General features: G+C 40.5%; 1 protein-coding gene across 1 annotated transcript; it reads left to right on the forward strand.

Annotated features, from left to right (window-relative positions):
• The first annotated feature begins 474 nt into the window (after positions 1 to 474).
• Positions 475 to 14,170, forward strand: LOC121694429 (saxitoxin and tetrodotoxin-binding protein 1-like). The gene is made up of 11 exons (XM_042074596.1): positions 475 to 627; positions 2,170 to 2,312; positions 2,525 to 2,589; positions 2,892 to 3,014; positions 3,292 to 3,396; positions 10,566 to 10,642; positions 10,812 to 10,954; positions 11,802 to 11,866; positions 12,885 to 13,007; positions 13,305 to 13,409; positions 13,597 to 14,170. Exons 1-11 carry the CDS (start codon positions 517 to 519, stop codon positions 13,644 to 13,646), a joined length of 1,110 nt encoding a protein of 369 aa, XP_041930530.1. The 5' UTR covers positions 475 to 516; the 3' UTR covers positions 13,647 to 14,170.
• The last annotated feature ends 89 nt before the right edge of the window (positions 14,171 to 14,259 follow it).

The following is a 14,259-nucleotide window of genomic DNA, read 5'->3' on the forward strand; positions in this document are numbered from 1 at the left end:
GAAGTACGTAGACAGGCCAAGGCCAGGCTAGTAGTCTACAAATAGCTATGGATAAATCTGATGGAACATTACACACACACACACACACACACAGACACACACACACACACACACACACACACACACAGACACACAGACACACACACACACAAACACACACACACAAACACAAAGAAAGTATTTAAGAAATCTATTCTATTCGTGACTTGTTGTGTCCCTTGGCTCAAAGTTGACCTTGTTGCAATAGCCTGGAAAATCTAACATGATGAATCGAAACCCAGAAACTGGCAGGACCCTGTCTGATGGAGATATCTCGTTCAATGGACAGAAATCCAAGTGATTGCAAAACAAATCTTGAACTCATGACAGATCATCATGAACCTTGGCAAGGCACAATCTGCATATTACGTCACTCTGGGGATACCATCCTGTTGACTAGTTAGAGGGCCATCCAGGTTGGGTCTTTAAAAGCCAAGCATCAGTCACAGAATTCTATTCATTGCAGAAACCTTTGCCATGTGTGTCCTGACGATAGCCTCGACCATCTTCGCTCTGCTGGCCTTTACTGGAGCAGCCCCCGTTTGCGAGGAGCTTGTCAAACCCCTCCATGTGGAGGACCTAACTCCGGTGAGGGATTCACACTCACACACACACTTACTTCTTGGAAAGCCATTGAAAAACAAGCCAACTCACACGCACACTCACTCACCATCATTTAGAAAATGTAGCAATACCTGTCTCTCTGATTTTGTTTTGTGTTACTACTTTCATATTAATTACATTGGTTATGTTGTCTTTGTTTGCATGACCTGAGGGGTATTTCACAAAATCTAGATAGGGATTAAGCTGGGATTTTTTGGTTATCCTGGATGAATTTAGCCTAGACTTGGTTTCACAAAAGAGATGGCACATAAGTTACCATGGGGATTTATTCTCTGCACCTAGCCTGGTCCCGACCAGGCTAACAGCCAAGCTAAGTTAATTCTAATGGTAATTATGTTGTCTTATTGGTTCAGCTGTCATTCACATCAGACCTCTGTGCTCATTTTTAAAGAGTTTTATTCCATTTAAAAACTATTTGCTAAATGTATTTGCTCGCAAAACAAAACAGATTGTCTGCCTACTACCATATGGTTATTATTTTAATTGTGATAGCCTTATAATTATTAACATACGACTAGGTACTCATTGTTTGCTTATTTTATTAGACGTTTGATGAATAGCCTACTGTAGTTGATTGGAAGTGGAGGGGCAAGTTTTCGAAGGTGTTTTCAACTATAATATAAAGGTATATCATACTATGTGCATCTTTGTAATGGAAAGTGTTTTTTTTAATGACGTTGCGTGTCGAGACAAGGAAGCACTCACACGTGGGTGCATACGTAAATTTGCATTCAGTTGGTCTACCATGCCTACTCCTGCTGTTTTACAGAAATAGCCATGATTCCCCATTCCAAAAAGGACAACTTTACTTCATTGTTAGTCTATATCAAAAGCGGCTGTTCACTTTGTGAGAATGACGCTATTTTCCGCGTCTTTTTTATTCCAACCGTGAGTTCTTTGGGGCAGAAACGAGAACGCGCACACATCCTGAATTACACCTGGCTTGACATAGTCGCTCCTACTGATCCTGGATTGCCGTTAGTGAAATGAGTTGAGCTAGGATGACCAGACAACGCTATGTCAAACCTCGCTTTATCACTTATCTTGGATGTCTTAATTCTGCCTTTGTGAAATACCCCTCTGAAGTGTTTATGTATCTGATGGCTAAACAAGAGATCATTCTCCTCAACTACAACCACTACTGCAGTGGTCAGTCTAACCCACGTGTTGATAGGCTTGTAGTAGACTTTGAGTTGTCATGAAAGCAGCCATATGGCACTCGTCCATTGACCTGCGTGGAATTTAATACAGCACCACGTGTGCTACAACAAGGGATATGACCAGTGCTTTGTATGATAACCTTAGTGGATATCTGGATAACAGAGAACATACACATTTTTGACTTCATGTTAAAACAGTAGTTTCTTCACATTCTGTTGATAGGTAATCTGCATATAGGTAATTTGTACATGTTTTAAACAAAATAAAATCTCCACATAGCAACTTTAAGGAATAAATGCTACTGTATCCCAATGGTCCAAGTGGTCTAATGCTCTGTGTTGATAGATGATGGGGAAGTGGTGGTTCCTGTCGGGCTTCAATGATAATCGGTTGTTCCGAGACATTCTGAAAGTGGTTAACAGCTCCTGGATAACTCTGACACCCTCCGGCCAGGCAGAATCATTCATCATGAGTCACGGCAATAAGATGTAAGGATTTACCCCCCCCCCCCCCCCCCCCACACACACACACACACAATTTTAAATAAGCTTAATGAATAATTATGACCACCAAGCTAGTGAAGTGGCGAAAATGTGCAGGACTGAGCGGCGGTCACATTTGTGTACCGCTTTGTGGTACATCTAGTTTGTACTGTACTGATCATGTGAATGATATTGATATGTTGTTATTTTCCCCACAGCGATGGGAAATGTGAATTCACCACTTCCAATATCACCCTCAAAAGAAGTGAATTGCGTGTGATACGTAAGTTATGGGTGCAACACACTTAAATATTCAACTTAAAACATAATTTGCTGTGTCTTAAGTGGTGTGTTATGTATAAACACATGCTATTTTCCCTCACATTATTATTATCATAGGCCTAGGTAATAGGATATGGAGATTGAATATAGCATAGGAGACATCCATACACGTTTGAGATCATGGACCAGTAAATGACAAGATACAAAATGAACCCACTGAGTGTAACACTTTCACAGAACTCAATTTATACAGTCTATGCATGAATCATTTATTTGTTGATTAAAAACCTCACATTTTGACAGAAATGTTTGAGGGGCATCCAGTGATTACTGAAGTGACCATCTTGCCATCTGGCTCGGACTACCTTACCATGAAAATGAATCATAAAATGGTGGACATCAACATCAGCTCATTCTACATCTTTGGTATTATTCATTTCCCCCTTTCCCTCAGTCTTCCTCTCCTCCCGCTGTTTCAAATGAGCTCATGATTTAACTGCTATGCAATGGAGAATTCAGTGCGGGACCAACTGCTGACCACGGTTCCACATTTAAGATGGTTAGCCATGCTTTCAAGCATCCATGTCAACAACGTCCCATAAATCTGATCAACATGACATTCAGGCATTTGTTTTTTTCTGTAATGCATCTTCATGAAGCAGTTCTTGATTATTTTATTGGTTATGTATTTGGCCTCCTGAAGGGCGTTCAGCTAAGCTGTCGGAGACGGAGCAGCAAGCGTTCCAGAGACAAGCGGAGTGCCTGGGTTACTCCAGCCCAGCCCCATACACATACAACGGAGTTACGGGTTAGTGACCCACAACTTTCCTGACATTTTGCCTTTTCTGGGGTTTACTTGCCACATTAAAGCAACACACACTTTGATACGCACTCCGAATGCCTGGTATTGTACTTTGCAACATTGTTGTCACAGGTAGGACAAAAAAGGGAATTCCTATTGTGTTATCTAGCTAGGCAGAGGTATGAACAAGTAAAGTCAAGTCAAGGCACTTTTATTTATATAGCACATTTTTGTATGGACAGAGGGCAACCCAAAGCACTCCACAAACAAGACATTGACACACAGGACAAAAGATGTCGGACAGAGGGGTGTTGTCGTCAGTGTACCCGTGACACCTAGCCTAGAAATCTAGACGCACCCTAGCGCCAGGGTAGTCTAGCAACTATCCATTGGCTTGCGAGCTGGAAAAACCAAACTTCGGTCAGGCCAATCACATCGTGTATAGAGTCGGTGGACGGGCTAAACATAATGACGGCAGAGTTGCGACAGTTCCCCGTGAATTGGATGTTGCTGCTGGTGAACAGCGGTCTTTGAATCCCGACTGGAGTTAAGGTTTTTTTTTTAAGTTGGCAAAAGTTTGATCAACTAGCCAACTAGCTCCGCTGGTGGGAAAACGCATGAGTTGTAGCGCCATCCTATTGCGTGCAGAGGGAATTTGAAAGACAACCACTTATCCCGCCCCTCGGATTGAGCACTGTCAATGGTAAGATCCCAGACCCTACATCTTGATGTGGGTCTGGCTCGTCAGGCTACGTGACACCAAGACATGACAAACAAATTTAAAAAATAACAAATGACACACAAGACAAAACATGCCTGACGGAGTGTCGTAGTTGCCAGCGTACTGGTGACACCAAGACATACTGTACAAGACAGACAACAAACAAATTAACAAACAATAAAAAGTAAAAAAGAAAATAAATGTAAAAAAGGAAATTTCATGTTAAATTAGTCCAATTGGTTGCATCTAACCGGCTGAAAAATGTCCAAGGACAATGATGACTTGCGTTTATAACTGACCAACCCAGAGGATTTACTGGCAATCTGGAGAGCACTGGAAGCACAGAACCATCTGAAGTCATGGACAATCTTGTTGATCAACAGCTCGGTGGATTTTGACAGCGACAGTTTGTTTCATAGTTTGTGACGTTGTTATCAGAGTTCCTTACTCAATCCAGACTCCAGGTAGCCTAGAAATCTAGACGCGCCCCTAGCGGCAGCGAATTACATTTGCTGCCATGGCTAGTCTAGCAACTCTCCGTTGGCTTGTGAGCTCCAGAAATCGAAACTTAATCAGGCCAATGAAATCGTGTATAGAGTCGTTAGGTGGGCTTAACATAATGATTGATGGCAGAGTTGCAACGGTTTGGCTTGAATTCCCTGCTACTTGAAAACAAATAAGATGGATGTTGCTGCTGGCGAACAGTGTGACACGAGTTAAGCTTTTATTAAGTTGGCAAACGTTTGAACTAGCCAACTAGCTCCGCTGGTGGGAAACGCATGGGACTCATAGCGCTGCCGCTGTCCTATTGCGTGCAGAGGGAATTTGAAAGACAACTGATTATCCCGCCCCTCGGACTGAGCACTGCGAACGGTGAGTGTCCAGACCCTACATTTTAATGTGGGTCTGGCTCGTCAGGCTAGACTCCAGGCATAACGTTAGATGCTACCATGGTAGCTCGCAGGTCAGCCGCAGCTCGGTGGTTTCGGCAGCGGTAGGGCTGGGACAACGCGTCGACGTTATCGATGACGTCGACGCAAAAAATACGTCGACGCAAAATATGAGCGTCGATTCGTCAAGCATAACGTGTGCTGCTAAATATTTTTAATTTTACACCTTCAGTGTTTTCGATACGTTGACTAATCTGTGGCTGGGCACCGCAAAATCAAAACCGGCCACCACACATTGATGTTCTATGTTGTAGGCCTGCTATTTAAATGAAAGATAAGATAAAATAATTTCATTGAGCTGCACTTTTTACTCACACAGCCTTTCCTCGCCCCGCCCGCTCTCTCTCGTATTGAGCCCGCTGCTCCTCCTCTGCATGTGCATTTAACAAAATATTCACGATTGTTGAAGGATTGTTGTTGCCACATAGAAGCATTGCATAGAACACAGTGGGCTAAATTGCTATTAAATCCGCTTAGCATCGTGACCATGCTGCGCAAATTTGTTCAAAACCGCTGCAAGTTAAAGTAAACTCTGCTAAGGTCTTATCACAACATAGTACATTGAGGAGACTAAACGAAGTTAAGTTACAGTATGCAATCAAGCAGTAGCCCTATCTCAAAGCTAACGTTAGAATACTGTTTGGATGTCAAGTTTAGCATGCTTACTTGCAGCTGCTTGTATTACTCATGCAGGGCTCATTTTATTGACTCTGTTTGCAAAATCCCGATGGAAATGGAAAAGTGTTTTCCAAGACTCAAAAGTGCTTGTCCAAAGGAGAAGTACGAACTGTTATTTGAACTAACTACGTTATGAATTGCATCCACACATCAGCAGCCTTTTAACTGTGTTAATGTTAATTGCAAGGATTCCCACACGAACATCTTAAAAAGACAGGCACTCAATTAGACAGACCTACTGAACTTTATTGAACGCTACCTCTGACTAAGAATGCACTTGTAGTTACTTGCACTTCAGTCTTTTATTTTGGAATCTTAAGAGCAATAAACATATATTGCAATGTTAAAGAATTCATGTTTTTTCATTCAGATATGTAAATAAACATGTATAAGTTGCTATTAGTGAATTAATGGGGAGATAATCGATAATCAAATCGAATCAGACTGAAAAAATGAATCGTTAGATTAATCGATGCATCGGAAAAATAATCGCTAGATTAATCGTTTAAAAAATAATCGTTTATCCCAGCCCTAGGCAGCGGCAGATCTCTCGCAGAGTAGGCCCACTAAGTAAAGGCTTAGGTCAGGGGTCTCAAACTCAAATGAGCTGTGGGCCAATTCTGCCAACGTCATCTGATTGGAGGGCCGGCTATTTCTGAAAATGCAATGTTCTTTTTTTCAAATACCACACAAAACAGAAAAACTGCAAACAGAAAGTGCAAGTGTTTTTATCTAGTTTTAGACACCTGTGCTAGCAACCTTAGCTTATAAATAAAATAATGATAAAATAAATATTAATACAAATTATAAAATAAATGAAAAACATAAAAACAGGTATGTGTGTGTGTTTCACACCAAATAAAAATATTTCCTCTCATAACTTTTTTAAACCTGGCAAACTAGGCATCAGGGTTAAGAAAGCAACACCATTGGATTTTTATATCAAAATTTCAAAAGGCCATGGCTTGAAAGTGGTCAGAGATAAAGTCCTACTGTAAATGTAAAAATCTTTGAGTAAAACAAAAGTTTATGAAGGGGGTACATTTACCCATCTAATTTGTCACTGGATGGCAAGCGCCTCAAATTATGCACCTTTCAGTAAATACTGGATGAACATATTTAAGCAGGTTTACTTTCCTTTTTTCATATTACCCACATAACAAATTAACAGGAAAACACCTAAGATGTATACCAACACCTAAGATGTTGTGGTTTAGTAATAGATTACTACAATATAGGCCTACAATAAAGTATTCTGGTCAAACAGTTCCTATCGCGGGTAATCTGCAGTACCCAGAAGTTCGCATCATATTGCGGATGACTTTGTAGTTCTTTAGAGCCCTATTTTTACTAGCCCTGCTGTCTGTACCACATCCATTACGGACACTATCATCTCGATTACCACTGCAACCTCCAAGCTATGTTGGGCAGAGGGTCGAAACAAGCATGGTATGCTTAGTGGACACCGTTGTATACACGCACCTCCATTCACAGACGCACCGTGACTATCACTGTCATAGACGATCGATCATAATCTCCAATGAAAACGATGCAACTGGTGATGTTTTTCTGCGTTTGACCCTGTCATTTAGACGCAAACGGAGGTTTTATCCCCCCGCAAACAGAGATATTGGAAAACTTCGGTTGCACGTTTGCATGTAAACTGACAAAAACGGAGGTTTAGGCAGCCAACGTTACATTAGGCCTATGCGCCTGCGCCAAAAGTGCAACTTCTGTTTAGCCTACATTTTCATTTGGCTATTAAGATTTTGCACCTCCATTCTAATGTTACGTCACTGTTTTTTAACAACTAGAGTGGTAGGAAAGAATGGTAGGCAAGGCACTGCAGAGTGGTAGGCAAGCCTACAACAGTCGGGTTGCATAGGCTACACATAGTTACAAATAGCTTCAAAATTGAAATTTTAGGCTACGTTTATAAGGTGACGATGAAAAGAGAAGACGCAGAAGTGGCGTCTCGTCTTCATTTTTTTATTCGCGTTTAGACGAGCATTCTCAGAGGGAAATCTTTGTTTATATGAAGACGCAAGAGTATGTGATATGCATTCCAGACCGCTGGGTGGTGGTGTGATAGAACCCCGGTACGTCACACGCAGACATTCTAATTTGACAGTTTAGCCAGAGAGGTAATCAAGGATCTTTAGTTTAGCCGTTTAGACGGAGACGCAACCCGGGTCGTCTTCAAAACTCTACACTCTGGAAGGAGTCTTCAGATTTTTGCGTCTTCAAGCCCCGATGGCGGGGTCGCCGTGTAAACGAAAGGCCCTTATGATAAAATATTTTGTCGTCTTCCTTCGCAATCGTTCTCGTATAAACGGCCCCTTAATATCAAATATTGACCGGGATGCCGACCACTTGTGTAGGCCCTAACAGTTGGTTTTACAATAAGAAGCAAAAAGGCGACGAACGACCGTTTAGCCTACCTATCCTCATGGTTGTGGAGGATGATCGTTAGCAGCTGTGAAGTCTTTTATTCTCAAGATGGCCTAATGGTGTAGCCTAGGCTACTGTCTATGAAGACGTAGGCTAAAATACCTACAGTCATTCAAAAATGAATTGCCAGAGATAGGCTATGAAGGGAAAAAGTGCAGCATTTTAAACATGGCAAGAATATTTTTACCGGAACAGTTTGTTCTAATTTGTCTCGGGAAATTCGTGCTTGTGGACATCAATCACCTTCTGTCCTTCTAGTTCAAGTTATCATGAGTGTCATTTGATTATATAAATACAACAAATGCTAATAAATGAAAACAGAATAGGCTTATGTGCTATAGCCTACAGGTCAGTTAGGCTAACTCCTGTATGTCAAAATAAACTGATTTGATCCTATGAATTGTTTAGCGATCATCACACACAACAACTTAACACAGCAACTTCAAACACCACTGTTGAACCTAGGCTACTGATTCAGTCATGTAAGAAATAAGCAGTTTATGAATTATCTTTACCCGTTTAATCAAGTCCACATGACCACAATAACAGCATATTTAAAGGCTGAGCTAGCGTAACAGCCTAATATAGCCGATGCTGCAATGGATAACTAATAAAAAGTTTCATACAACTAATGAACTTTATCACTCACATTCTGAGTTTTTCTGGGTGGTTATATATCCATGCAGATCGTCTTTGAATAAGCCATCGCTGTTATATGTTATAATATGTTACAGGATTCATGATGCTGACTGACGCAGGTTCTCCCATAACGTTATCGATGCACCAAATCAGGGCGATTTTAGCGAAATAACGTTCCTGTGACAGGCTATCAAATATTGAACAATGGGATAATGTTTCATCATCACCTTTATTGATGCCTGAAATGTTGACATTGCATTGGGGGTTGTAGGCCTACATAGACTATTATAAAATATAATGAATTTTCAGATCTGTACCAAAACACATTTTTATTCAACCATCAGGTCTGCCTCAAAATACAACAGAGAAATCATGAACTCAAAATGTCATTGTGGGAAGAAAAAAAAACAATGACTGCAGTAACAGTGCAAATCAGACCTTTCAGAATAAGAATAATAGCCTAACCCTAATAACAAGCCTTGCCAAAATTATGGGTCATTAAGTAAGAATACAAAATAATTGTTAGATTAAGTAGATTATGTTAAAACGACATCGGACATTAGGCCGAACTTCCGACCTTTTTTTGCACACATGATGCGACCAATTAATCACTGCGTGCTCTGCCTGCTGCGCTGCCTGCACATTCAATGTCCTCTTAGCTTTGCGGCTGCTGCAGCTTGTGCTCTCTTCATCTAGGCCTAGTCTATAAAACAGAAAGGGGACAAAAAGGTCGTCGCTTAAGGCTTTGTCAATCCACAGGTACCTCCCCACCCACTCCTCCTGGTACCTGCATAGACGCTTTTGCTTTTTAGCGGCGTGTTGGGGTTCCGGTACATCAGCCATGTCAAGGAATGAATGAAAATGAGCTAAAATCAGTGCATATTTGCGCCTAATGATAGAACGTCAAAAAAGAAACAAAGTAGCCGGGGCTGCATCCAGACACTTAGCTGCCATAGGGGGCTGCGTGCAGTCGACTCAACCTCTTTACGGACAGTTTTTAATGTTTATCAGAAAATAAATACTCAGTATTCTGATTGAGTATCATTTTCGGGACAATTAGGGCCGGATTAGGGATTTGGGACAACTGCTTGGATATCGGGACTGTCCCGAATTTTTCGGTCGTCTGGTCACCCTAACTGAGAGGCAGCTGCAGACAACGATGTTCAATGGGTTCAACTTGTCCCTTGCCTACCAGGTGGATGTAAACAAAGCTATAGAACCTAGAATACGTCACATGAAAAACGTTAATGATGATCATGGATGCATTCAGAGTAGCAGTTGCATTTATGTTGGTGCAAACTCTTTTCATCTGTTTGCAATTTCAACAGTTACAGTTTAAAAGACAAAGAGGAAGTGATTCGTTGCTGTTGTTGCTATTTTCGGGATTCTGATTGGCTTACGTGAGTTTGAGCTTGTCGTTACACTGCCACCTACAGGTTGGCATGCTCTTGACGGCATATATACATGGGTTAGTGTAAACGAACACTTTTCTGAAAACTGACGAAATGTCCATTTATGAAAATAGCCGTGTAAACGTAGCCTTATAGTAATGTCATATATCAAACATAAAACGCCTTCCCCAGAGCAACAGATTGAACAATATATAAACCAATGAAGTTTATCTTGTTCCTGATAGCCATTGGAAATAGTGGAGGGATGACATTTGTGGCTGTTGTTTCATGCGGGATGGTGATCATGAACTGTTTGTCATGGTTTTCTGATTTTTTTTTGCTAAGAGCTTTGTGACCAGGCTAAGCACAATCTAATGTGTGAGCCCCTTATCAAACATCAAGAAATCAAGAACACAACACAGGTGAGTCAGATGTACACACACACACACACACACACACTGAATGGATTACACACATTATGTAGATAAAGGCATGCACTTCTCCATGTTTGCATACACAAACAAAAGCAAAGACAGGCTTTCAGGAGATTTTCAATATCCAGAATGAAAATTATTTATTTTTCTTGTGCAGTTGATGGGGCGGTGGGTGTTCCTGATGGGGTTCGTAGACCATAAGATCTTCCATGACTTACTGAAGAACGCCAGTAGCGGTTGGATGGGTTGGACACTTTCCCCCGAGACAGATACGATCTCTATAAGCCAAGGGAATAGGCTGTAAGTGTGGTTGGCCAAGTGCACAAGAAATTGGGCCCTAATTTAAATGGTGGGCACTTTATTTAGCGATCAAAGTATAAACTAATGATTCTAGAGCGCTCTTTGCTATAAACTAAAGCTATCATGTGGCATGTGGGACCATTGAGCTGATCCACTGATATGTGTGCCTATAGGATCTTCTCATGGCATTGCATTGGAAAATAGAATTTGCCTCATTATTAAATTAGCTTTAGTTAGACTTTCTACTTTGCCCTAATTTAAACTAGAGCCCATAGTATTTGTGGCAGTGGATGCACAGTCATACAGTGCAATACTACAGCTTTTCAACCACCTGCTGGCAAAATAACATAAAATCATTATATCTCATTATATTAACACATTTCAGATGGAGGAGTACAGTTAGGTACATGTATATCCTTGTCACTATGGTATAGATTAAACAGTGCACTACACACACTTCTGGAAAATACTTTTTTTAGACGAGATTTGGCTCTGTAGGGTATGTATCTAGTTGTATATGTAAGTGCACATATTCTGTAATATCCCATTGCTTTTTCAGTATACTCTTAAAACAAATGTGTTGAAAACAACACAACTTGTTTTGCTTTAACACATCTCTGTGTCCAGATAGGGACAACACACGTCTGTGTTGTTCCTTTTTTATTTGTTACACAAAATGTGTTGAAAATAACTTGCATTGAAAACAACACAATTTGCATTGTTTTTTAACACATCTCTGTGTCCAGATAGGGACAACACATCTAATCAAATACTCACCTAGTTTGACATTCATCCAACCCAATTTTACTGTGCAGCTCATGGGCATACATGTTCCTCTTCTCCACAGGAATGGACAGTGCATGATCACCAGCAGTAACGGCACCATCTCGGACAGCGTTTTCCGCGGATCTGGTGAGTTCTTCTCAGTCTGAAGTCTCTGGAATATTCTGCATGAAAGTTTGGCCTTTTTACAGTATTGAGTCTCTGGTAAAAGGGCTGTCGGGAGCTCTGTTTAACATAAAGTAATTATCACATATAGAAGTGCTGACTGGCTTTAAGGGTTTAACTGCAAATATATAAAAACATTCACCTAGCATAGCTATAGAGACATAGAGAGTCGCTACTGAGAAAACCAGCCATGCAACTTCAAGAGCGGCAGCCTGACAAATGTCGTGAAAATTGTGAAATATTATCTTGTCAGTATAGATATAGCTCTTTGGAGATAGATTTTGCCAAGGGGGTAGGCGAACGCTCGGAAAGCGTAGCCACTATGGGCGGTTCTCTCTGAGGCTAGAAGTCGACCACTTCGAGCTAGCATTCCATTGACCCCCATTCATTTTGGCGTCACTTTGACATCAAATAACGTTACACTGGAAGCATTTTAAGCCTTTATATGAACCTTTTCTATTTTCTGAGAAATAACAATTTGTGACTGGCATCATAAACTCACAACTCACTTTACTGCTGAGTAATAAACTTTCTTCTGAAAACAATTCCAACATGGCATAATGAGCATGAGACTTAGCGTCGCACAAGGACAAAGTAACTAAGAACATAAGAACATAAGAAACTCGAAGGCAGTCTGGGGGCCTTTCTTGGGCCTGATATGGCTGATACAACTTTTAACAGTATACAACACTGTCATTCATCCTGATGTCATTCATCTGATAGTTCTGTTATAATTCTATATTTTATCATCTATAGGATGTCCTTGGTTATGTGATTACAGATGGCCAATAAGCAATCATAGTGCCAACAAGCAATCATGAAAAATAATGCTACTGTTGTCAGTGATTCCTAAGAGCCTAATGTGTGGCCTAACAGCTCAATGTTTGGGCCCAGATCTTGTCCTGTATTATTTGTAACTTAACCTATATTATCTGTCTGATAACCTGTATGATAAACCAAAGCCTTAATGAATTGGTTTCAGCCATGTATGCAGGGCACCTGATGACCACTGAGGGGTGGTTTTTGCCCTCGGACACAGACATCCTCGTTATGTATAGCAAAAGTCAAAGTGGGGACCAGAACATCCGGGCACTCTACATGTTTGGTACATTTTTAAAAATGTTTTCTATATTTTAAAGTTCAAAATTTTGGGAGGTATTTGCTTTTGTCCAAAGTGGCTTACCAAACATTTTAATAAAAAGCCAAGCCAACAGACCTACGTGTCCAAATTATGGGCATAGAGAGATAAATAGATGCTTTGTTGATCTTTAGGGACATTTGGACATCCTACATTTAATGACACCTGAATACATGCATTAAACACTAAACCTGTATAAAAAGCTGCACTATTCATGAACATAAATAAAGAGGATGTTATTGTAATGTTTTGTGTTTCTTATAGGTCGGTCAAGTAAAGCATCAGCCACAGACTTTTTAAATGTCCAGAAACAAGCGGAGTGTTTGGGATGGATTGGACCAGCCCATTATACATATGATGGAGTCACAGGTGGGGTTGGTCTACCATACTTATCTGAATAGCAGTAGATTCAAAGCAGTTAGGGGAGCTCTTACCTTTATGGTTAAAGTTAGTTAACAATACAGATGTATAGTTAACTATACATAAATGTGTGTGTGTGTGTTTTATTTGCAACATTGCTGTCTGCTACCCTACTGCACTCTATTTCTTTTCGCAGAGCTTTGTGAGAATTCGCCTGAATCATCTGGAGACAAGGTTGTGGACTAATTCAATCAACTGTTGTGGAATTAACCTTTCAAATCATTTCAGAAATTTCATTTGCTCTGTAGATCTAGCTGGCCACCCTCACAGAAAACCCACAAACCAATCACAACAGAGGAATATGGTTAGTACAGTGTTTAACACAACCAAAGGCTGTGTTGACATCATTAGTATTACACAACACAGACAGTCATCCTTTGTTTGCAAGAAATATGTGATTGCTGTATTTCTGAAAGGATTCAGTTAGAGTTTAATGTACCAATTTAAGTTCAATGTCAATGCTTGGAAGTGAAGAAAGGATCCCCAACACACACACATGCATGACCTTTAACAAAAAATAATATTCTTATCCCAGAACAGATTCCTGCAAGACCAGACAAGGTCTTTGCCAAGCTTGATGTCTTTAAAATGTTTGTAATACCTAAGATCCGTAGGTCTATGCTACGAAACTGAAATCTAACCCACAGAACATAAACTGCAGTAGCTCCACTATTTTCCTGTCAATACACAAATAAAGCATGTTAAAAATCTGTTGATTTACTCTTGAGTTCATTGTGTCCCATGGCTCAAAGTTCAGTTGAACCCATAAGCAATCATTGACCTTATGCCAATAGCCTGG

Source organism: Alosa sapidissima, chromosome 20, assembly GCF_018492685.1.
Source record: "Alosa sapidissima isolate fAloSap1 chromosome 20, fAloSap1.pri, whole genome shotgun sequence".
NCBI classification, from domain to species: domain Eukaryota; kingdom Metazoa; phylum Chordata; class Actinopteri; order Clupeiformes; family Clupeidae; genus Alosa; species Alosa sapidissima.

Coding starts and splice junctions, on each gene's coding strand:
- LOC121694429 (XM_042074596.1), top strand. CDS start 517: ATGTGTGTCCTGACGATAGCCTCGACCATCTTCGCTCTGCTGGCCTTT. Junction 2,313..2,524: donor ATGAGTCACGGCAATAAGAT/GTAAGGATTTAC, acceptor TTTTCCCCACAG/CGATGGGAAATGTGAATTCA. Junction 3,397..10,565: donor CACATACAACGGAGTTACGG/GTTAGTGACCCA, acceptor TTTTTTGCTAAG/AGCTTTGTGACCAGGCTAAG.